Source organism: Paramisgurnus dabryanus, chromosome 19, assembly GCF_030506205.2.
Source record: "Paramisgurnus dabryanus chromosome 19, PD_genome_1.1, whole genome shotgun sequence".
NCBI lineage: Eukaryota > Metazoa > Chordata > Actinopteri > Cypriniformes > Cobitidae > Paramisgurnus > Paramisgurnus dabryanus.
The window spans coordinates 15,677,244-15,702,243 of record NC_133355.1 but is presented as its reverse complement, the minus strand read 5'-3'; the positions used below and the strand labels follow the sequence as shown (position 1 = coordinate 15,702,243).

General features: G+C 37.0%; 2 protein-coding genes across 2 annotated transcripts in view; both read left to right on the top strand.

The window, feature by feature from the left end:
- sdc3 (syndecan 3) overlaps positions 1–14,461 on the top strand; it is a 34,455-nt gene extending 19,994 nt beyond the window's left edge. Inside the window, exons 2-5 of the mRNA XM_065291042.2 lie at positions 2,824–2,917; positions 5,536–6,236; positions 8,768–8,999; positions 11,219–14,461. Coding sequence (XP_065147114.1) covers positions 2,824–2,917; positions 5,536–6,236; positions 8,768–8,999; positions 11,219–11,385 — 1,194 coding nt within the window. The 3' untranslated portion in view covers positions 11,386–14,461. The remainder of the gene's footprint in view (positions 1–2,823; positions 2,918–5,535; positions 6,237–8,767; positions 9,000–11,218) is intronic.
- Positions 14,462–17,802: 3,341 nt separating this feature from the next.
- On the top strand, positions 17,803–24,608 carry nobox (NOBOX oogenesis homeobox). Its single transcript, XM_065282283.1, has 9 exons — positions 17,803–17,860; positions 18,630–19,577; positions 20,436–20,542; positions 20,828–20,925; positions 21,021–21,124; positions 21,552–21,774; positions 23,639–24,045; positions 24,140–24,447; positions 24,533–24,608. Exons 1-8 carry the CDS (start codon positions 17,827–17,829, stop codon positions 24,436–24,438), a joined length of 2,220 nt encoding a protein of 739 aa, XP_065138355.1. The 5' UTR covers positions 17,803–17,826; the 3' UTR covers positions 24,439–24,447; positions 24,533–24,608.
- Positions 24,609–25,000: the final 392 nt, after the last annotated feature.

The following is a 25,000-nucleotide window of genomic DNA, read 5'->3' as shown; positions in this document are numbered from 1 at the left end:
AACGGAAGACAACCATCAAAATGGATAGAAGAATAACCAGAATGGCAAAGGCTCAGCCAATGATCACCTCCAGGATGATCAAAGACAGTCTGGAGTTACCTGTAAGTACTGTGACAGTTAGAAGACGTCTGTGTGAAGCTAATCTATTTTCAAGAATCCCCCGCAAAGTCCCTCTGTTCAAAAAAAGGCATGTGCAGAAGAGGTTACAATTTGCCAAAGAACACATCAACTGGCCTAAAGAGAAATGGAGGAACATTTTGTGGACTGATGAGAGTAAAATTGTTCTTTTCGGGTCCAAGGGCCACAGGCAGTTTGTGAGACGACCCCCAAACTCTGAATTCAAGCCACAGTACACAGTGGAGACAGTGAAGCATGGAGGTGCAAGCATCATGATATGGGCATGTTTCTCCTACTATGGTGTTGGGCCTATTTATCACATACCAGGGATCATGGATCAGTTTGCATATGTTAAAATACTTGAAGAGGTCATGTTGCCCTATGCTGAAGAGGACATGTCCTTGAAATGGTTGTTTCAACAAGACAATGACCCAAAACACACTAGTAAACAGGCAAAGTCTTGGTTCCAAACCAACAAAATTAATGTTATGGAGTGGCCAGCCCAATCTCCAGACCTTAATCCAATTGAGAACTTGTGGGGTGATATCAAAAATGCTGTTTCTGAAGCAAAACCAAGAAATGTGAATGAATTGTGGAATGTTGTTAAAGAATCATGGAGTGGAATAACAGCTGAGAGGTGCCACAAGTTGGTTGACTCCATGCCACACAGATGTCAAGCAGTTTTAAAAAACTGTGGTCATACAACTAAATATTAGTTTAGTGATTCACAGGATTTCTAAATCCCAGAAAAAAAAATGTTTGTACAAAATAGTTTTGAGTTTGTACAGTCAAAGGTAGACACTGCTATTTTTTTGAACACACCCCTTTCAACTAATTGCCCAATTGCACAGCCTTAAGAGCGTGCATATCATGAATGCTGGGTCTTGTTTGTTTTCTGAGAATCTACTGAACCTACTGGTAACTTGTTTGCCACGTAGCAATAAAAAATATACTAAAAACCTTGATTATTCTGGTTAGTCACATTGTACTGCTATTATTTTGAACAAGACTGTATATATTAGTTTTAAAAATGCAATGTGGGACTTTTAGAAGGATCTCTTGATTTAAAATGCAATATAATATACATAAATATATTAGCAGTGGTAACATAATGAACTGTATTGTTTTGAATTACCTTAGAATGAGCCGTTTTTTTTCTACATATGGACAAACTACAAAGTGTACAAAGTGCTTTTCGTACTTATGTTGTCTCAGACGACATATTTGTCCTTGATATCTACCGTAGCTTCTCTTTACATTTCTAAATTGAGGTTGGTTGCATTTTGCAATCTGACCACTAGATGCCGCTAAAACCCCCACATTACACCTTAAAAATAAGTTGTAGTATTTATATTTGTCTAGAAAAAAATTGAGTGAATTTTGCATAAAACTTGTTCAAACGGCCATTAACTCTTTCCCCGCCAGCATTTTTCATGATTTTCACAAAAGTCGAATGACTTCCAGAAAATTTTCTACATTAAATATATAAACATACAATAACAAATGAAAGAACAGACCCTATGCTTTCAAACAAAAATAAAACAAAGTTTAATCCTACCTTGAGTTCTCTTCTTATCACCTATTAATAAGGGTAGGTTTCTTCAAAAAAAAAAAATAGAATTTTGAGCAAAAAGCTGAGATAATTTCATTTTTGTGAAGGACTTTTGATAGAGATCAGATTCAGAGCAATCCTCAAAACATACACAGAGTTCTTACTTTTTCACATGAGGCGTGCTTCCGGGTTGTATAAGTTGCAAGTATTGCAAGTAGCGGTATTGCGGATGCCGGAAAAACTTGTCATTGGCAGGGAAGCGTTTTCTCTTAATTGACGAGTGAACTCCTCAATGGTGGGGAAAGAGTTAAGAATATGAGAAACATATATTCAGTGAAGTGTGTCTAAAATTAGTACTGGTGAGTGATGTATATTCAAATTTGTGAAGTGTACTGTAGAGCTGTGAATCTGTAAGCCATTACACTGTTTGTTTTTAACTTAACAAATGTGCAAAGGATGAACCTATAGTAATGTTCTATTTTAATGCTGTTTTCATTCATGCATTTAACACATTGTGTCTTAGGACAGTGTATAACTCATTTTCTGCAGAATTTTCATCCCAATTTAAAGAGAAATTGGGTTAAAGCAAGTGTTGCCCCTAGCAATGGGCCTCCTGATGAAACTGCACCCTACGCTAGACCCCTTCACACATGTACGCACAGACACACCAATACTAGTGTGTGCTAATTGTTCAAATAATGTACCATTACATTTGTGCAGTAAGCAATTCTACTCTCGGTGAATTAGTGGTCAACCAAAATGAAACTTTTAATGCCTGATACAGATATCTAGAGATTTTTAAACAATGCCTTTTTTATACTGCTGGATAAACAATGACTACATTTTAATAACGTAGAATCGCATTGGTTGTGGATCTCATAATGATACATGCATATAGCAATTATTCATAGGCATGCAAAAAACAGCACTAATCGACCTAACCACCATGCTACCATGTTTGAACTTACCCCTACATTTAAAACAAACACAGTATTTACAGGGCCTGCAGTAGACACTAGGCAAAAGTTTAAAAAGAATAAACCACAGCTATTGTTAAGAGAAAAATATCTAAAAATGGTTGATTAATTTGTTATATCTGTCTATTATACTAATTGACATCCGAAAACTCATTATTTTTCTGCTTCTGTCTTTAGGCTCAGCGTCGTAGATCTCGGCCGTCGGATGAGGAGAGTTCTGGTGATGAGCCGTATGACGATGAAGACTTCTACTCTGGTTCTGGATCTGGCTGTGAGTGTGCTTATACATATCTAATGTGTTTTTCTGATGTATCACTGAGTTGGTGTGTTCGTTAGCATTAGAAGATGTGTGTGAGTGTGAATCACTCATTAAGAGGTCACAGCTGTCTTGTTTAAAAGTCCAGCCTGGACTTCCAATCCCCTCACCAGCTGGTAGTTCTCACAACTTAACGCTTCAATCTCTTCATCTTGTGCTGTCTCATTCATTTCACTCTGTTTGTCCTCCCTTTGCATTTTTCTCTCTCACCCCCTCTCTGTAACACATTCCTCCCACAAATTCATAGATTTATTATAGCCTCTCTTTCTTTGACCGAAATTTAGAGACTTTAAATAAAGTACCGCTTTTATGCATTTCTCCAAATATTAGTATTTTTGTCTTTGTAAGTCATCATTTGATGTTCCTTATTAGTTTACTGTTATTACGATCACTTGATAAGCAGGAATTGTTCTGGTTCCCCTTTTCTTCGTATATAAAACACTCTTCAGTCTCAGATTTACCAGATACCATACAGTTTATATGCACCCTAAACATTGCAATCTGATAAAAATTTCCGTTTACATGTACATTATATAGTATCCGAACCGAACGTCTGCGCAAGCGCACAGCCAGGGTTGCCAGATTCGAATATCAAAACCATCCCAATGGACATTCGAAACTAGCCCAAAAGCATCCCAATGACTATTCATTCACAGCCCGAATACCAATAACAAATCCTTTAATCTTTAACTCGCAGACAAAAAACAACCCAAGGATACAGTATACGTTTACATGCAACCAAATAATCAGTTTGTAATCGTATTGATGGCTCAATCAGAAAGCCTTCACCTTAATCAATACGATTGTATGCAAATTTGGATCGTATTGAAGGATTGGTGTACTCCGATCTGTGATCTGATCATCAGGAGAAAGGTATGCATGTTAACGCATGAATTGTAGTATTTTCTAAATCGGATTCAAAAATACATTTGCGCTCAAGCTACTTCTTATATTTACCTCATATTTACGTCTCACATAATTCTCATCACAGAAACATGCAAGAGCAAGGCAATGGCAATGCATTATAATGGTAATGGGGTCACGGGGTGTACATTCTGCAGCGTTCATGTGTACTTTCATAACATTAGGCTACATTAAGCAATAAAATAGCATTGTGCCTTTTGAAAATTGTGTTTTCATTGCCTATATCTGAAAACATTTTAAGAATAACTTTCTCTTACTCAGCTTTGTACATTTATCCAGAGTTAAACGGCGAACTTGACTAGAGATGCTGTGTGCTGGGTGGCGTTGCCAAGTCCTTTATTTTTTTCCAAGTTCAGATTTGGCTACCATTTAAACTGTCTCCGTGGTTGTTTTTTTTCTGTGGGTAAAGATGAAAGGATTTCGTTCATTAGTGATTGGTATTTGGACTGTCAATAGTCATTGGGATGCTTTTGAAATAGTTTGGAGTGTCCATTGGGATGGTTTTGATATGTGAATCTGGCAAGCCTGGCTGTGCGCTTGCGGAGACATTCGTTTTGGATTTTACACACTGCAAAAAATGACTTGCTTACTTAGTATTTTTGTCTTGTTTTCAAATTGTTTAAATTAAGATGTGTTTTCTTGATGAGCAAAATGACCTAAGAAAATAAGTCTAGTAAAAAAAATACAATTTAAGTGAATTTGTGATTAAAACAAGCAAATATATCTGCCAATGGGGTGAGAAAAAAGTCACAAATAAGTTTTTCTTTTTTCTTAAACACTGATTGCAATGTTTAGGGTGCATATAAACTGTACTTTTGTAACCTTCAATCATATTAAATTCAGTCGGATTGACAATATTTTGTGCATGTTAACATAGTTAGTTTAAACAGTAGCCCAAATCTGAACTCAAAATAAAGCCGAGGACTTGGCAACGCACAGCATCTCTAGTCGAGTTCACGCTTTATCTCTGGATAAATGTACAAAGCTGAGTTGGAAATTAAGAAGTTGTTCTTAAGATGTTTTCAGATATAGGCAATGAAAACACAATTTTCTAAAGGCAAAATGCCATTTTATTGCTTTATGTAGCCTAATGTTATGAAAGTACACATGAACGCTGCAGAATGTACAGCACGTGACCCCATGAATTTATTCATGACTTTATTATTTCAACTTTAAAGCCTGGCCTGAGACATAGATAAAACAATTAAATGTGTGTATATATATATATGCATGTAGAAAGGTGCACATGTTAATCATCTTGTAGATATGGAAATTTTTTCTTAGACATGTGACATGTCACCTTTATTTAACAAAAGAACAAAGTTGAAATATAATAGTTTTGATAACAACCAACCACATAAAAGGTATGTGTGTGTTTGCATAATGAATAGATTTTGTTTGTTCTGGTGCTGTTTGCTTTGTTCTTTGTATCTTTTGTGTGCATGGGTATTTCTTACCAAGGTTATTGATATTTTATTCATGTGTTGCCATGGGGATGTTCACATTCCTGTGCTGACCAATCTAAAGGTTGCTTTGATGCCTTGCAGACGCTCCTGCAAGGTATCATATGACACATTAACCCGGCCTAAAATGGCTACAGTATTGATCCCTGCCTGACTGTTTTCTTTTCTCCTCCTCTATGCTTCCAGTTCCAGACATAGATGTTAGTCCGACTGGAGCAGGCGTGTCTGTCACTACGCAAGAGCCCCTCCCCCTTTCTACGACACAGGCCACTGGCCCCGCCCCCTCTGCTTCTCCAGCTGCAGAGCCCAGTAGCCCACCTCCACCTGAAGTAGAACGAGAAAGCGGTTTGGGACAAGAAGTAGACAGCGACCCCCAATTAGAGAATGAGAAAAATGAGGAGATTGAAGAGGAGACAACAATAACCCCCAAGGAGCAGGAAAGAGAAAGACAATCCGAGAGGGAAAGAATTTTGGAAGTTGAGAATGTGCAGGAAGTTGAACGTGAACAAGAGAGGTCAAAGGCTACGGTCGCACCTCGGCTTACTGACGTTCCCGTGGTTGCCGTGGACTCAACCACAGCTATTGATGAGAGTACAGTAGCCACTGGTGACTTCGACATCACAGAGGAAGAAGATGAACGGTTTATTATTACGGAAACGACCACATCAGAACCATCCAGCACTATGGACACAACAACAGCTAACATCAGGACCACCGAGGTTCTACCCACCACCACTGCGTCCACCACGGCTAAGCCAACCAGGCCACGGTCCACCCCGACCACTCCCAGCACCGTCCCCCTACGACCACGCCGACCGCAGACCACACCCAGTAGAGCCGCTCCGACTGAGAGCGGCACACGTTCAGTGATGAGCTCGACAACACAGGTTAGACATAAGTCCAAGAACTGCAGTAATATAATGCACAGGAATCTACAAATAGTGTTAGTACTATCCGTTATTTCAACTGACATTAATACTTCCGTTCTATAAGTGCTCTCTCATTCCCATCGGGGCTGTACAGAGTAAATGTGTCTTCTCATGTGTGTACAGAGCACATGTGCATTCACAGTATGTGGCATGGCCACAGTTTCCTGTGTTCTGACATCATTACTTCATGTGTCATCATTACTAAACGCCGTTATTTTTATTTACTATTACTCGTTATTATTATACATGCAGATTTTATGACATCATTTTAAGTTTTTTTTACTCTTATCTAATGTTAATAAGTTTAAATTGGCAAAGAAGTAATGATAATGAATATTGTAGCACATTACGCACATTAAGGTTTGCGTTTGTTAACCTTAGTTAAAGGCGGGGTGCATGATCTCTTAAAGCCAGTAAGACGATCATTGGTTCCCTCATGACAGCGTATTTTCCCACGAAGACTTTTTAATTTCGGATGTACTATTCCTTTAACAAAGATTAATAAATGCTGAAAAACTATATTGCTATTGCAACTTTATAGACTTTTTGCGAGTAGACGTCACAGTTACGTCACTGCAAGCTGCCGCGCAATGTGGTGGCAGAAAAACTGAGGAAATTATATAGACACGAGTGAAATGAGCAAGATAACTCACTAGAAAATGTCTTGTTGTGGTGTTTAGTGTCAGAATAGGAATGCCAAAAAGAGATGACCTTCATTTTTACAGTATACTGTCGTCGAAGACACCATTTGAAGATAAACGTTGGTGTTTATGGTTGCAATAAGCCCTTAAACGGACAGACTGGAGTGATGAAATCATTTAGAAATCTTTTAATAATTAGAATTAAAAAATAATTAGAGAAGATGTCCGGTGTCCTGTCGAAGTCTGTTTTCTCTGTGTTTTTTATAGCGTTTTATTCACGTTAAGTTTATGATTTATTTAGAAAGATTAAAGATTTGAATGAGTTCATTATATCAATAATATTACCATTTATTAAATATTTCATATATTTTCTATTACTTCTCTTTACCTTATATCGTAGCCTATGTCTTTTTCCTGTTTGTTCTAAAATTATGATGTTTACATACTTAATAAATATATAAATATAGCACACACACGCACACCCACACACACATGATGTAAAGTGTTATTAATATATAAACAGGCCTATACAAATGAATTTGTATGGAAACATCATAGTTTTATAATAGTTTTAGAGCAAACACGTAGGCTATAAGTATAAGGAAGAAATAATAGAAAACAAGAAAATAATGAAATATTGAATAAATTATATTATATAGAATACATGATAGTATTGCTCTTATGTACTTTAGCGCAGTGGCTCTCAAACTTATTCCACGTGCGGCCCCCCTTGTGTACGGTGCATTCTTTCGCGGCCCCTCAAAGAAAGTTTATGACGCAAAACTGTTCTAAAATTTGTAAAACAAAACATATTAAGTTATACCGAATAGTGCTGTTGGTTTGTAGCCTTATTTTTTTTTTAGGTCTAATTACACAGAACTCATGATAAATGAATGTATTTTATAAAATGTCATAAAACTGGGGCCCCCCTGGCACCATCTCGCGGCCCCCAGTTTGAGAACCACTGCTATAGCGATTCATACTGTAAAAATAAGTGATTTACCAATAAAGAACAATACATATACATTACATACATGCACACATATAGCCAAGCCATTTAAACTTTTAATTTATCTAAAAAAATAAACGTAACGTGGTGAAAACGCTATAAGAAACATTAAACTAAAGAGAAACATCAATAAAAATCACAGTTTAACGCTAAATTTTTACAACACTTTATATATTTATAGACGTTTCAGCAGTAACAACATAAACAAACTGCTTTTGTGGACTAAACGCAACTTCTAGTAGATTTCCATATAGAATCAATAACAACATAGTCCTTTTACAGTAGTTTATTTCTGATAACAAGAGAAATAGATGACAAGTAAATTACCTTGGTCCATATATCATATCTAACGCATATTAACTATTACACTCAGCTAAAGTTACTGTGTAAAATTATGTTAGCTACAGGTCTTTGAATTCTTGCCTGGCTGCCAAACCTCTCTGCACAGTTGTGATCATCCATGCTGGTCATCTCCCCTCGTCTTTAGCAACTCAAAACATTTTATTTTCGACAAGTATTTGTTTCAGAGATCAGTTTAGCCACTAGCCAGACCTATAAATAAATACAGATCGGTAAACACGACAATGCGCATGCTTCAGATAAAAAAAAACATGCGGACATCAAATTCACACTTCCATCACGAAATGCTATATCTGCTTCATATAATAAAATATATATTCATATACTGTACATACATTTTTATATCTTAAAATAAGAAAGTTTCGTTTAGTCAGCAGTTTTTGTTCCTGTTGCCCAGCAATGTTCTCTTCACTTTCACATGATATATTGTGCAGTTGAGAAGTCATTATCTTGTGTTATTTTTTGTCTTCCTCATTTAGGCACCAACCTCATATGAGACTGTAAATAATGAAGTTGCAGCAGCAGGTCCAAGTGGTGATTTTGAAATCCACGAGGATGAAAGTCGTCAAGGCAACGAGGTCGATCGAGGCAAAGGGGCCTCGGACATCGAAGCGGAGCCCGATTTGACTGGCAACACAGTAGATACAGCTGGAAGTTCAGCTGCTCAGCTTCCTCAGAAAAACATTCTTGAGCGGAAGGAAGTTTTGATAGGTGAGATTATCATCTGATCCCTGATACAAATCAATCCTCATCCAAACCCTTATTCAGTTACTTTTTGGGGGGCTTGTCTGAGTTTGTCTGTCTGTTATTCTTCTATATCTATCCTAGTATATTTTTACCCAAAGTACAAAATATTTAACAGCGTTAGTTTTATCCTTAAGCCTGTGACCAAGTTCATAAATATCAATTTACAATGAATAATGCCTTTTTATATATGGAAATTTTGGACCAGTACAGCTGGTTGCATAAAAGAAAATTGTGATATCCGATTATGTGTTGGCATAAGCAAATTTATTTCTAATATAAGTAGATTTAAACCAGAATCTGATATTTCCAAAACACTTGCCCCCCTTTTCTTCCTGGATAACGCAAGTAACTGCTTGTGCCTGTAGCTCCAGGAGTATGGTGCTAACAATGACAAGGGCATAGGTTTGAATCCCAGGGAACACATGCACACATTAAGCATATACCCAGTCGCACTATAGGTCGCTTTAGATAAACGCATCTGCCAAATGCAAAAAAAATTGAAAATCATCTTTACTAACATTGTATTAAAAATATTGTCCAGCATTATTGGCAATCATTATTTAAACACGTAGTAAGTAGGCTTAATTGCCAATTTTGCAGACCTCATTACTAGATGTTAATGCAGATTTAGCTGTTAGCATTATATTTTAGAGTAACTGTTGTTCGTAACAGCATAGCTCTTAAGATTTCAAGGTTGTGGGCCTGTAATGGACCTTATTTTAGCCGTCTCTGTGGAGAACAGCATCTTCTGCCTACATTCACCTTGTTTCGCTATCTCTGTCTGCATATCTCATCTCTCTCTTCTTGTTATCATATTGGCTCTCTCTCTCTCTTCTCAGCTGTTCTGATTGGAGGGTTATTTGCCTTTGTATTTGCAGACTTCCTGGTCATAGGTAAAGGATATAGGAGCTGGAGGATGTAGTGTTAAGTTAGTTTGGCTTTAGCTTGTACTTTGCCTATATTGCTTGGACAGACGAGTTAGCTAGGCTTGGATTTTAAACATAGTTAAACATAGATTTTGTCTGTTTGTCTCTATATTTTTGTTTTTGATGTGTACTATGTTTAGGTCAAACTATACATCAGTGAAACAACTCAATTGTGTTCTTTTCTTTTGAAGCAAACACTAATAACTGCTCATTGGCATGGCTGCCACAATATTGCAGTTTTTTAATGAACATAAAACATATTAAGAGAGATGACACTCACATGATTTAAATCATGTATATATGTATGCTCATCATGTACAGCTGTGGTCAAAGCGTGATGTCCAACTTTGAACAATTGACATCTTCGTTCTTTTTTTCAAACATTTTATTAAAGTTGCATCAAAAATTGTGTATGCATATTGCATTGGTGTGTCTGAAGTACAAACCAATGCATTGAGAATTTTAAAAAGGCTTGAAAAAAAATGTCATGTGCAAAGTTTATAAAGACATAGCCAAGTTCAATGACTAGAAAATATTACCACAAAAGAGGATCAACAAGTATTATTAACTTGTATGATATTTCGCAGTGCCTGAAAATAGTCTCCTGCTATTGAAGGTTACCAAGGGGACTATTTTCGGGCGCTGTGTAATATTTAGCCTGTTGCAGCGATGGTACGGCAGCAACGTCCTTTATTATTATGCCAAAATGAGAGTAAAATCCTAGCCATATCGGCCGGCCTAGAAATCACAACTTTTAATTTTCCGTCGGTCTTAGTACACGATGTTACTACAGAAGAGTCAAATTTAAAATAGGAAAAATATAGAAACTCTTTGGTTATTTTTTTTTAACACAATGCTAATGGTCTAATCAGATTCAATGGATTATGCTAAGCTATGCTAACTCTAGGGGAGCTGGAAAATTAGCATATTTTCAAAAAAGTGGAGTGTCCCTTTAAAAGTGTAGTGTTTTGTTCATTTGTATCTTACACCTCATATTTTGATGGTTTAATCTTTCCTGTAGTGGCATAAAAAACAAATATTGTACAAATTCTTCCCCCTCCCCAGACAACCCTTTTGGCCACAACTCTATATATGTTTATTTCCCCATTTACATCTGATTTAAAGATCTGTCTACAGATGTAAACTGGGTCCTCTGGTTCACAGAAGTAATATCAATGCTAAACAGATCAGCGAAGAAGGATCTTAATACCATCCTATGCTAAAGTAATCATTATGTCTCTTGTTCCCTCTCTCTAGCGGTGATTGTCGGAGGTGTAGTCGGAGCGCTCTTCGCCGCGTTCCTTGTCATGTTACTCGTCTACCGAATGAAAAAGAAAGATGAAGGCAGTTACACACTGGAGGAACCCAAACAAGCCACCGTCACCTACCAGAAACCCGACAAGCAGGAAGAATTCTACGCCTAACATCTGCGCATTTATTCTCCTCCATTTGTCCAACCTTTTGCCATCTTTATCTGCCCCTTCCCCCAACCCTCCGCCCCCCTTGTCTCTCCCTTCCCTTTGATCCCATTATGCCCTCGTTTCTCATGAGAGTGCCTCTCATTCCACGGACTTGGACTTTCTTTTCCAAAAAAAGAAAAAAACTGAAAAAGACCAATTTAGAAAAAAATAGAAATGGCTGTGGGCGGGGCTATTTGTGGGGTGGGCGGAGTCTACACGTACACAAAGAGAACTTTTTTTAAGAACACATTATTATTGATATGTTTAGGATTGTTGTTCTATGAAGATCTGAATCTTTTTTTGTAAAGACACTGCGTTTCAAATGTGTTTCTGCACAATATTCCTCTCGGACAGAAAACATGGGAGCAAAAATAAAAATAAAACAAAAACAGCATGAAAATATTGGGAGGAGAAAAATAATTGAGAGGGGGTCATTGAGAGATTGTGCGGGAGGGAAAATAAAAAGTTTAGGAGTAAAGAGAGCTCTTCTGTCACCAAGGTCAGTGATCCAACGTAGTTTGGTGCCTTCCATATCCCTGGTGCTAGAAACTGAGCTTGAGCAGAGAGTGATGTGCGTGTCTGTGTGTGTGTGTGATGTATGTCTAAGGTGCCCCTTGTGACCCCAGCGTACACACATACACGAATGCAGACACACACAGCCTGACTCCCTCTGCTGGCGAGAGCATGCAGGTCCTGCTGTCTGCAGCATCGTCTTCTGATTGGTGCAAGGGAACCCGAAACATGTACAACGTAGAACACAGCACACAAAAACACTGAAGATTTGCTGTGAGGGAGCGCATGCATAGATTCAGAGGACTAGCCTCTCCTCTGCTCTGTATAAAGACTTTAGTAATCAATAGTAATAATCAATAATATATCAGCAGCTCTGAATGGAAGGAAAATGGTGATCCTAATATTCGTAGTGAAGGATATTATCTATTTAGCTGTGCAGTAAGGTTTTATCGGTGTAAATATCAACTCCACTTTTGGTTTTATCATACTTTTAACCATGCTATTGTACGCTATTGATATCCACGCAAAAGCAGTGCTATCGAAATCTACATCCTCGAGTTATTTTTTCTGTAACATTGTGAAGTGTTTCTGTTAATATACATTCCAGAGAAATGACTGTATATCAGCCTAGAGAAATGTTTTGAGCAGTGCTTTAGCATTTCACTGATAAGTTGGTCTCTGGTTTTCGTTTTCAAGGCACAAAATCTCAAGGTTTATCTGTCAGAATTCACTCTTTAATACAGAATTGCACATTTTCACACAACACAAACAACATTCTTTTATTTGTAAGCTCTTTAAGATAAGGTTTTAATAAGAAAGAGTGTTAGATATGGTTGTTAGAATGGGGAGGACTGGAACATTATCGCTGTGGCTAACAGATGCAAGGCAGACATTAACTTAATGGTTCATGGGAAATTTAGGGAAAAATATCTAAGCTAAAAGCCTTTAATGAAGCAGGAGGTAGCGTTATTTCTATTTGTTGAAATGTTGTGTCAGCTTGTGATACATTTATCCATTAAAAAAACGAAACGACTAGAAATGCATGAATTAGCAATAACAAGCTATCAACAACAGAACACGCACGGTGCCACGGGACTGTGGTTGACACGCTTCGAATGTATGCGTGATGTCATGTTGTATGATGTCAGTGGTGCTCGCGGCTGTAGCACATGATGTAAAATGATGAAATTGTATTTACACATCATTTAAAATATATTAACATTATAAGTTATATTCTGCCATTTTATCAACATATCATAAAGCTGAGGGTAAAACTGGCATTGCATTGGAACGTGACATCAAATAACTCTTCCTGCTATATCATAAATCATGCATTTAGAATGCACGGTAAAGATTTTTTATGTAAAAAAAAAAACTACCCATAAGGCACACACTCATACATAATCAACCAAGCACATTGAAGACTCCACACTGTTTTCTTTGATACATTTTGGGGGATAGGAAATGGGATTGCATCCATATGGGGTGGTGGTTGTACTTCAATCTGAGATTGTATTGTCACACCTGTGCAGCTGTACTTGTATCTTAAATATTGTATGCTCATGTCTTAACAGTCTGAGAGTGTGTATACTGTATGTGTTATGATGAATCTGGAAGTTTGTTTCCCTCGCCAGTAGTTCTTCCAATGTGAGGACATATTGTCATTGTCTCACACTTAAATTGCTATAATACACAATTGCACAAATGCAAAAGCATTTTTAACCTAGAATCACAGTCTGGGCCTACTAAATAGGACCTAGGGGAATTTCGAAGCTGTCACAGCACACCTATGCTTGAATTACTATAGTAACAACTTTTGGAAACTGAGCAAATCTTGTCCTATTTTAAATTCCTAAAGTTTTCTCTCTTATTAATGCAGGATTTATACTCGGCTGTGTTTATGACCAAGTCAGGACAAAATAGTCCTCAGCATTCACTATTGTTAATGAAATAGAAAGGCTGGAATAATGTTCAAAATAGATTTCTTATGCTAAACATAATTACAAGCCTAGAATCAGGTTTTAAGACATGATGATTGTTTAACACAAGAATTTTTGTAAAGCAAAGGACAAAAAAATAGGCTCTTTTCAAGCTGTTGTTAATGCTGGTGGTTAAATATTTCGATTACAGTGATGTTCACGGCTTTTACCCCCACGTCTACAATCTAATCTTCCCTACTTTCCAACACCTAATGTGCACCTGTCCACACAGGATTGTTTGGAGGTCACTGTGTTAACTTTGTGGATGTCAGTGGAACGTTGAGTTTGCAATACTGTCTTTTCTACTCATTTCTACCTGTAATTTCTCACTCTTTTATTCATAGCCAAATATGAGGCGGGCCTTTCTGTGTCTGTGTGCCAATCACAGACTAGCATGGTCCTGGTCTGATGGTCGCCCAGCGTTGTTTCATACATGCACATTTTTTAAAGAACTTTTTTTAGTTTTTTCCTCATTGGTTGATTTGTGTATAAAGAGAAAATTCTGTCACTAATATGCCACTCTATTCTAAATAAAAACTTGATTGTTATCTTTGTAGCTGCTGTGATTTCATACATTTTTTTTTTTAAGTTAGTAACACTTCTTATTACCTTAGAATAGAACGTTTTTATCTACATACACCGAGGGTTCCCTTACGTGGAAGTCGCCATTTTGTGCCACCATGTTTCTACAGAAGCCCTTAACGGACAAACTTTTTTACTAATTTGTCTTCGTCGATGACATGTTTTTCTGGATGCCGGCTACTGTAAATTCTCTGTGTTTCAAAAGGGAGGGAAGAGCAGTGAAGTGGGCCATTGGATGCAATTCGCAACCTCGCCAATAGATGCCGCTAAAATGTACACACTGCACCTTTAAAAGTTAAAGGGATAGTTCTAGCAAAAATTCTGTCATTTACTTTCATCTTAATTTCTTAGTTCCGCTGAACACAAAGATATTTTGAGCAATGTTTGTAACCAAACAGTTTTGTATCACCATTGACTTTCATAGTATTATTTTCTTGCTATTGAAGTTAATGGTGCTCCTGCTTGATTACAAATATCTTACTTTGTGTTCAGCAGAACAAAGACATTTCTACAGGTTTGGAGGGTGAGTAGATGACATAATTTTCATTTTAGTGTAAACAATACATTTAAGGAGCTACAGATGTCTGTACTTCACAATAAGATTGTATGTCTCCTAGTTATTTAAGTAGTAAATTATTACCTAACATGAAAGAATACTTCATCTTAGTTCATATTAATTTCAAAATACATTTATACATTGTTTTATATGAACTAAAATGATCAAATGTATCGTCATTAACTAACACCAAGATATTTTAGGCATTTTACTTCCATGATTGTTGATTTATTTAGTCTAGTAAAAAAGGTTGTGTTTTTCAAGGCAGGTTTGCAGGTTTTGTAAGTTCATGGCCAGGAAAACAAACCTATTTACAAAGTCTACCATTCAAAATTATTGCAGGGTTAAACAATAGGACTTTTTAGTTGTGTAAATGTAGTTTTAAAGAGAAAATAACATACATTTATATTTTATTAGACATTAAACTGATGTTGTAGTACAACCGAGGGCTTTACAGGGTTAATAAATGCTGAAAAACTATTGCTCATTGTTTGTTCACGTTAGCAAATGCATTTACTTAACAAATACAAAGTAATAAATACAGCCTGAGCCTTATTTTGGTGTTAAAAGGATATATCATGAAAATCTGACTTTTTCCATGTTTACATGCTATAATTGGGTCCCCAGTGATTTTATCGACCAAATGTAAAAAAGATTAACCCAGTAACTTAGTTTTGGTAAACCATTCTCTGCAAGCATGTGAGAAAAATAGGTCATTCAAAGTTGGCTCTATTTGTGATGTCATAAGGGAATAATACCATAGATATGTATATAAAGGCTAGATGGCTCGTCCGCGCTGATGGCCAATTGAGTGGAACGTCCGCATTTTGGCGGCCATCTTAGGACAGGGCGCTCGCTCACTCGTAGCATTGAGTTTTAATGATGCAGGTACTTTTAAATGACCATAACTTGCTTAATTTTTTACCGATTTTCAAACGGATTGGTTTGTTATAAACGTCAAAGATGTACCTATGACACTGAATACGTATACTAAAAATAAATAAAAAATTCATGAAACATGTTAAAGCATCCAGAATTATAGCCACGTTAATAACGTTTGTAAAAAACCAAACCGTTTGTAAATCCGTCAAGAATTCAGCAAGTTACGAGCATTTTAGTTGGCGTATGTCACTCACCTTCCGTCCACAGCAGCAGGGAGCAGCACTATGGCAGCACTGACCTAAGATGGCCGCCAAGTGACGACACAGCTGACTCCGCCTTGAGCCATCTAGCCTTTATATACATATCTATGAATAATACCGCCACCAAATCTGCACTATCCAACCACAGCACTGCTATTTAGTGCAAAGATCATCACATTTGCATTTTAAAGGACACACCCAAAAACATTTTTGCTCACACCTACAAAGTGGGAATTTTAATACAATATTATAAATTATCTATGATATTTTGAGCTAGAACTTCACACATGTACTCTGGGGACACAAAACTTTTTAATCTTAAAAAAGTATTGTAAAATGTCCCCTTTAAATGTTTTGTTCAGAACCGCATATTACCACATTAATGTTTTTTTCTTATTTTGAACCATTACAATTTTACACATAGTATACTTACATTTTTCTGCCAAACTTAAAAAATGATAGTTCACCCAAAAATGAAAATTCTGTCATAATTTCTTTACCCTCATGTTGTTCTAAACATGTATGAGTTTATTTTTTCTGTTGAACACAATAAGATATAAAAGATATTTGTTGTATGGGGTAAAGAAATTACGATTTTTTTAAGGTGATCTATCCCTTTAAGAGTCAAAAAGTTTTCATTTTTAAGACACAAAATCCTTTAATTTAAAGCAGTTAAAAGTATAAAAAGTAAAACAGTTGGTAAATCACTTATACCTTAAGTTAATGTTTATTTCGACTTAAAATCGCGTGGATTGAGGAATGCACCTGGGTAGGGTTGCACCAGTCGTTCGTAAGTTCTTACTTAAACTGGGACGTAAAGTCCAAACTAGAGGCTTAGTAACTACTAGCTAGTTTATAACTAACTCTTTACTTAATTCGGTTGCACCACTTGTTCTTAAGGAAGAACGTAGCTAGTAGGTCGTAAGCTCTCCATAAAGTAATGCGTTGTCGCATAGAATGACGTTTATTTTCCTTAACCCAATCACAAGCCTTATAATGGGCAAGCAGGAAATAGTCTGAACAGTACGTAATTTCAAACTCATTCTTGTCTCGCCTAAACTGAAAGTTAAAAAAAGACGTTAAAGCATATGTTATCGAACTCAAAACATTACACTTTTAATTGAAAATATATATCCCACACATGGAAGAGAAAATAAACAGGAAGAAATTTTAAATCTTATTTTAATTGATGGATACACAGAAAATTAAACAGTTCTTGAAAAGTGGTTGACGAATTTGCGGCTCTTCATAATTAATACGAGCTCATCGATGTTATATAATCTGGATGACATCTTATTCCAAACGTTATTCATGGACAGGGGCTTCCGTAAATATTTAGTTACAACGTATTGTTACGTTTAAACTAAGTTTAATGGTGCAACGCAAAAACATTTAGTAGTGCGTAAGTTGTAACTTAGTGCCTATTTACGTCGTAACTAAGCTACGTTGTAACTTACGCACAGCTGGTGCAACCGGCCCCTGTACACGCGATGACTTAACGGAAGCGCCTCACCTTCTCATCACGTGATGTAAGATGAGCAGCTCGCGCAGGTTATCAATCAATACCCAACGTGCAGTTTGCGCTTTACTCAAGTTCACTGTTATTTAATGTTACAAACCTGTGGTTAACAAGATGGCTGAAGATGACCTGTTTGCCAGTGATTACGGTGGGTCAATTGTTGTAAATGAGCTGATTGACTAATTTTAAAACCGATAATTGTCTAATTGGTCTCGTTTCTAGACGGGACTTAAAGGTCTAATGGTTTGATACATAGGGCGGAGGGTCAACTTATTGTCTAATTAGTGATTCACGCGCACGTGGAGAAAGTCGTAAATAAAAAACTTGTAGCCTATTGTTTCGTAACTACCAACACGATAAATACTGTAGTATACTTTAGTAGTAAGCTGTAGTTAATTGTAGTATAAAATATTGATGCTAATGTACACTACGGTTTCTGTACAGTTTACTATAACTGTATTAAAATACTGTAGTAAACTTTACATATAATTTTATTTTACTAGAGTTTACTATACTAAAGAATACTATGGTGTTTTTTCATGTTATTTTTTTAATAAAGTACGGAAAAAATTAAAGTAAAAAAATGATTATTTTTACCACACACTTTGGTTGACATTGGTTAAAAGCTTTAACAGCCTATCCCAAGTTTGTACAATGATCAATACCATCAATAGGTATTGTATACATTTCATAATTCTTCTGTTTTCTATGATTTCCATACGACTTTTCTAATATTTGAATTAAAATAATATTACAAATTTTACTGAATTTGTTAAAGTACTACACACTGTATTCAATCCAAAGCTGAATCAGTTGTGAATTAATTTAAAGAGGAGACTAGATCTCATTTGTTGCACATTCAAGTTTTATGGTTACTGTACTGTTAGTTGTCTATTTTGTCCTGTTTATATTAACAGATGATCCATTTCCTCTTTGTGAGGATGAAGAACAGAGAGGTTACTGTGGATACAGACACACAGACCAGGATGATGAGAGGGACGTAAACAGTGATAAAAAAGAAAAAAGCATGAAGGAAGAGATGAAAGATGAGGTATCAGAGGAGTTAAAGAAGGACGCTGAGGTAAAAGCAGACAATCCTGAGGAACACTGGACCAAAGATCAAGAGTTTGAGGACAGGAAAACAGAGACATGTGAGGAAGAGAAAACACAGGATGAACATGATGTTAAACAGAAAAACACTGGAGAAGAGCAAAACAAGGAGGAAGATTTTGTATCAGCATACGAAAAATATAAAGAAGGTGAAGTGGATGACAGCTATACAGCAGCAGGTTTAGAACATAACGAAACAAAAGCAGATGATGATCAAGAGACCACCACTTTGGGGGTCGCATCTTTAGAGGACGATTGTATTTTGCAAATGGGCCCTGATTGTACCATAGATCTAGTGATGGTGTGTGAGCAGTCAGTGGAGAGATGTATGAGCGAAGAACTTATGTTATGCCCCCCAAATACGTCAAATTTACCCCAGCCTCCTATAGAATCCCCACCCAGACCTTTAACTCTCTCATTACCGCCTCAAAATCCCACCACGCTCTCGTTTCAACCACTGCTCCACACTCAAGTCCCACCACAGGCCCATCTGGAGGCCCCGTGCTTCCGAAAACGGCCGTACGATAGAAGCCCTGCTGCGGAGTCCCAAGCCGTGATGGCATCCACAGGGCAGGTTGAGGTGACACTGAGGCAGGTGTACACTCGACGCTTAACACGTTTCAACAGCAGAACGGCCCCGCTGCTGCCTCTGCAGTGTGTCGGTGGAGAGACCAGCACACAGACTTTAGCCTCCATCAGGCCCGATGCCCCACTGATGCCTCCGAAGAAGAAAACACGCACTTTTTACAGCACTGGTAAGACTGGTGTATATGCACATAAAGGTGATTCTCACGAAATCCAGATTTAGAAGGTGTCCAGCATCAGAATTTTTAAAAAGCCCTTGAAGCCAATTTTTTCGCACATATAAGATTAAGGTCTCAACTTACTATAACCATTATTTTCAGAGGATTTAAACAAATATTTCCTATAGAATTATTTACATTTTTTAGATTATAATTATCAAAAATTATCATTACGGCAACATGATATTACATTAAATATATGCATTTACAAACTCATGTTTCGTAATGAGAACTAAAAAGTTGTCTAGGTACTATGACAAACAAAATTTCAACTTTAAAATATAACAACTGCTTACCTGGTAGCCATCTTGAGTGTCACAGTCAATTATGTCCCTACCAACAATTTTGTTTTTGAAAATGTTGGTTCATTGAGGGCTTAAACAATGATTGAAAATTGTTGCGGAGGATGAGAAAATTGGTTTTGGACACATTTATATTTCTTTTTATTATCTCTGCATTTACCAATGATCACCAAATACCACATGTTTCTTTACTGTAAATGTTTATAGTATAACATGCACTGAAGCTTTTTATTTTTTAGATTTTTTAATTATAAACATTTCCATGTCAAAGAACCCAAATCCAGTCATAGACACGTTGCTGTAATGAAAATGTTCCCCTTAAATGTGTAAAAAACAACTAAATTGGTTTGTATGATGTCATTTGAAATCATGTGCAAAATAGTACATGAAGAGATGTTTGTAACTGAATGCTTCTTATTTTGATACTCTTACATATCAAGTCTAATTTCGCAGTTATGTTTATGGATGTATATTAATGTATATTTGGTTTTGTTGTGTGTGTGTATAGATCAGTTGGAGGAGCTGGAGCGTGTGTTTCAGGACGATCATTATCCTGATGGAGACAAGAGAAAAGAGATCGCTGCAGCTATCGGTGTTACACCCCAGAGAATCATGGTCATTGCTCACTAGAAATCATTTCTTTATATATACAACTTTCTCTTGAATTTGTGTATCGTTGTAACTGAGCACTCAACCTTTACAACCACAACATCCACCATTGTCAAAGTCAGTAATTGTTCATTTTATTTGCCAAAGTTGTACACTGCAGTGCAAGAACTTGTCTGAAGTTCTGAAGTTGTAATTTATTTTGTACATACCTCGGTTAAGAAATCCCTGGTATAAATATATTTATTATTTAAGTCCCCTTAAATAATATGAGTCCCCTGTTTCCTGTAACAGGTGTGGTTTCAGAATCGTCGAGCCAAATGGAGGAAAACCGCAAAAGCCACAGCAAAAAAAGTTCCAAGTCGCAGTCAATCTTGTGTCCAAGTCAACAGGTTAGACTCTTTAAACATATTCACTAATAGTAAGTTATCCGATATATGTAATATCTAGTGTTAATTGTTTTGTATGTGTGTGCATCTTTGCATAGGCCGCAAGTGTACACAGGTCCTGCTGTTGCACCTCAGCATCCTAAGCCTGGAAACACTCTTCCCCCATACAGTACCTTCCTGACCAGCTGCACCAGTGCCCCAGGTCACACATTCATACACATCAGGACTTAAGGACACTAAGGGTCAGGGTTTAGATTAATCCAGGACTAGGCCTATATATAATTATATTATATTACATTTAAGTAATAAAAAAAAACCTTACAAAAACAATACTTGTGTGCATCTTGTTACAAAACAGTGGCACTGATATATGTTAAGATATGTCTGTGTTTTTAAATTAAGGCAGCTCAAACATGCATTTGATGCTGGGACTAGGATAAGCTTTTTTTCCGTGAATCCACCCTTGTGACTTTTAAATAAAATAAATAATACATAGGACTAAGTAATATTATATTTAATTAGATCTGATTAAACCTTAACAAACAATTGTACATTTAAAATATTTATCAGACATTATCAGTGTGTGAATTGTTTATTAGATTAAATAATATTTTCTGTGCATGCATCAGATCCAGCCTGTGTTGATGTAGGACCGTGTGTGTCTCAAGGAGGATTCTTGGAGTACATGCCCCCTCCCATGCACAGTCCTCCTCCGATACGGCGCGCGTCCCTGCCTCTCATCACTACGTACAACCCCCCCACACACACTGTTTCCCTGTTGCTGGACACACCTGAACACAGCGAAGCCAGCTCTACAGATACAACGCCACTGAGCCTGCAGACTGATACTGGGTTTGTGTAAAACTTGATTATTAATTTACTGCAGTTCCCTTATTGACCGCTAGATGTCAGCTTTAAGCAGTGACAATAAACATAGGCTGCATCCAAATGCAGTACTCACACTTCTGGTCATTGCGCCTTGACTACTTGCATATGACGTATTTCCTGTATTTGGCCCAAAGTGTTGTAGTGGGGTGAAGATCACAAGCGTGCATGTAGAATCACCTGTTGGGAGATACTTATCAACTGTTAAAATCCAGGTAGTGGCAGCAATTTCCACCAAAGTGTATTCGTTTTTTATTTGGGCTACTTAAAACGTGTTAAATAAGTTTTTCTTTAAATAAAATTAACACATAAACACTCTGATTAACATTTGCTGAACTTGTAGATTATTATCTACACTTATCTGAAACTTTCAGAAGCAGAATTCTTTGCAACTGTAAAAACTCCCTGAATAAACACCACAGTTAATGTTGTTTTTAATGATGTGATATAAGCAGTTGCAGATGTTTTACACAATAACAATCTTTGCACAAATAAAATGTGCAACACTTTCCATTTTACTACTAAAAAATGAAATATCCATTTATTAACTTACAATTAAAAGTTTCTGCAACGTTTCGTGAGGTTTAGCCAAAAGTCTTATGATTTACATCCAGAACATAATGCATGATGGGATACGCTTAGCCTTCAATACCGCTCCGAAACAGTATTTGAGATAGTGTGGGTATAGTGTGGGTTAAGGGCACTGCACCAGTTTTAAGACATGGGACAGTCTTGCATACTTACTTCCTGTCGCCTGCACCGCTTTTGAGTGGCCGAGACCGCAAGTGTGGGTATTTGTAACGCAGCTGTGCTGGAGTTATCATCAGTTATGTGTTTCGAAAAAACTAAACTTTTAATTCAACTTACTTTAAACTTTCAGTCCTTTTATGGTTGTCTGTGAAGTCCAAGCTAAATTCTATCTAATTGTGAGATTTGGAGCATTAAAGTTTGATTTCAATCATTGATTTTACATGGATTTCAATCTTTGACATGACCTCAAGTCAATATTAAAGATATTAAGGTTATTTTTTAACAGAATATTCTTTACATTATGTAGGACAGTAAATAACAAAATTTGAAATGACTTTCATTGGGTTTTCACAGGCCGGGTCACAATTTATCTGGAATTTTTTTTTTAAACACTTTAACAAAGATAAATTTACTTAAAGGGGACATATCATAAAAATCTGACATGTTCCATGTTTAAGTGCTATAATTGGGTCCCCAGTGCTTTTATTAACCTAGAAAATGTGAAAAAGAACAACCCAGTAACTTAGTTTTGGTAAACCATTCTCTGCAAGCATGTGGAAAAAATAGGTCATTGAAAATTGGCTCCCCTTGTGATGTCAGATGGGGATAATATGTCCCTTAATCTGCACTATCCAACCACGGCACTGCCATTTAGTGCAGAGATCAACTCATTTGCATTTTAAAGGACACACCCAAAAACTGCACATTTTTGCTCACACCTACAAAGCAATTTTAACATGCTATAATAAATTATCTATATGGTATTTTGAGCTAAATCTTCACATATGTACTCTGGGGACACCAAAGATCTATTTAACATCCTAAAAAGGTTTTGTGAAATGTCCCCTTTTGAGGGTCAAAACTGTATGTGATGTTTAGACTTCTTTTAAGTCCATTCAGTCTAAGTATATTTTTTCACTTGCCTTTGCCTTTCTTATTTGTTTATGTACCCTGAAATACATTTAAGATATATCATCAAGTCAGACTATCTTATGCTATGCTGCGTCTTAAGTTGATCTCGTTTCTAATGTTGAACCGTTTTTACTGGAAAGTAATATTTTTGTGTTTTTGCTCTTCACAGGTTTGACTATGATGGTTTGGGCTCCTCTTTAAAGCTGGACTACATGACCTCTGCCTCTCAAAACAGCTCTGTGAACTTTCAGCTCAATACGTTCCCTCAGCAGTCTAACACTTTATTATCACAGCAAACCAGCACTCTTTTGCCTCAACATACAAACACACTGTTACCTCAGCAAACCAGTTGTCTTATGCCCCAACAGACCAACACACTATTGCCCCAATACTCCCACCTGTCCTACCTTACACCCTCTCCTTACCTCACACCCAACCCCACTGAAGGCAGCAGTGCTCAGTATTTACCCCTTACCACGGGTACTAACAGTGCTGCGCCTGCTTACAGCAGTAGTGGGCATGCCTACCTCCAGTCTCAAACTGGCAACCAAATGCTGCTGCAATCAGGAGTGCATGGTAAATAAGAAACATCAGCACATACCACACACACACTTTTTTGAAAGAAACACCATTTGGAAATCACCAATATGTGATGTGTGTTTATATGAAGCATTTCAGGCCCACCCTTGGACCACTGATGTGTACGGACAGTCGGGTCAGTTTACACAGGCGGTGTTTCGGCCACAATTGTCATCACAGGGTCATGAGGGCCACTACCCCCAACTGCTTTCCCAGCAACACTATATCCAGCTACAAGGTGCGCCCCCTCCCGGCCTATCCAAACCTAACCCAGATCCCCTGCTGCCCAACATTAAGGCAGAATCTGAAGACACGGGACACAGCCTGCCAATTAGAGTCAGCGAAGCAGAGCCTACCTTTCATTGCGATTTCTCACCTATTCACTTTTGATAACAGCAGGTGATAAGTTGTCTCAGTTTGTTTATACATAAAACATTATTTTGAGAGTGAATCTAGCAACTGATAAACATCTCTTGTGTTCTAGGGTACAGACTGTGAAGACTTGCAGGCAATATTTTTATTTCTTTATGTGTTTGTCTTGTGTTTTTCTTTTGTTGTGGCACGCTGGCTCTATTAAAGTGCTCTGTGTCTGAAGTTTCCCTGTGTATTTTATTGTTTGTACACGTTTAACCGCCAAAGCCAAGTATATTTATAGGAAGTGATTGTAGGTGACACGAGCCATAAGAAACATAAAAAAATTATCAATCAAAGATATTGAATAATGCAAAAATTTTTAAGCAGCGCAACGCGTCATAACCTGAAAACCACGCCCAACGGGGGAAAACAATCCATCCGTCAGTCTCCATTGACTTTGTATTGCGAGAGGTTGCCTCCTTGTCATTTCTGGTTTATAACAAAAAACAGAATAGTTCCTAAAAGCTGCTGTGTGACAGGGTGTACAGCAAACAAGCCAAAAAAAAAACAGAAATAAGTTTTTATAAGCTGTCGACCC

Bases quoted from the DNA above. Each gene is read 5' to 3' on its own strand.
- nobox (XM_065282283.1), top strand. From the start codon at position 17,827: ATGGCTGAAGATGACCTGTTTGCCAGTGATTACG. The intron at 21,125-21,551 runs GTCACACATTCA...TGCATGCATCAG, and splicing joins CAGCTGCACCAGTGCCCCAG to ATCCAGCCTGTGTTGATGTA. The intron at 21,775-23,638 runs GTTTGTGTAAAA...TGCTCTTCACAG, and splicing joins AGCCTGCAGACTGATACTGG to GTTTGACTATGATGGTTTGG.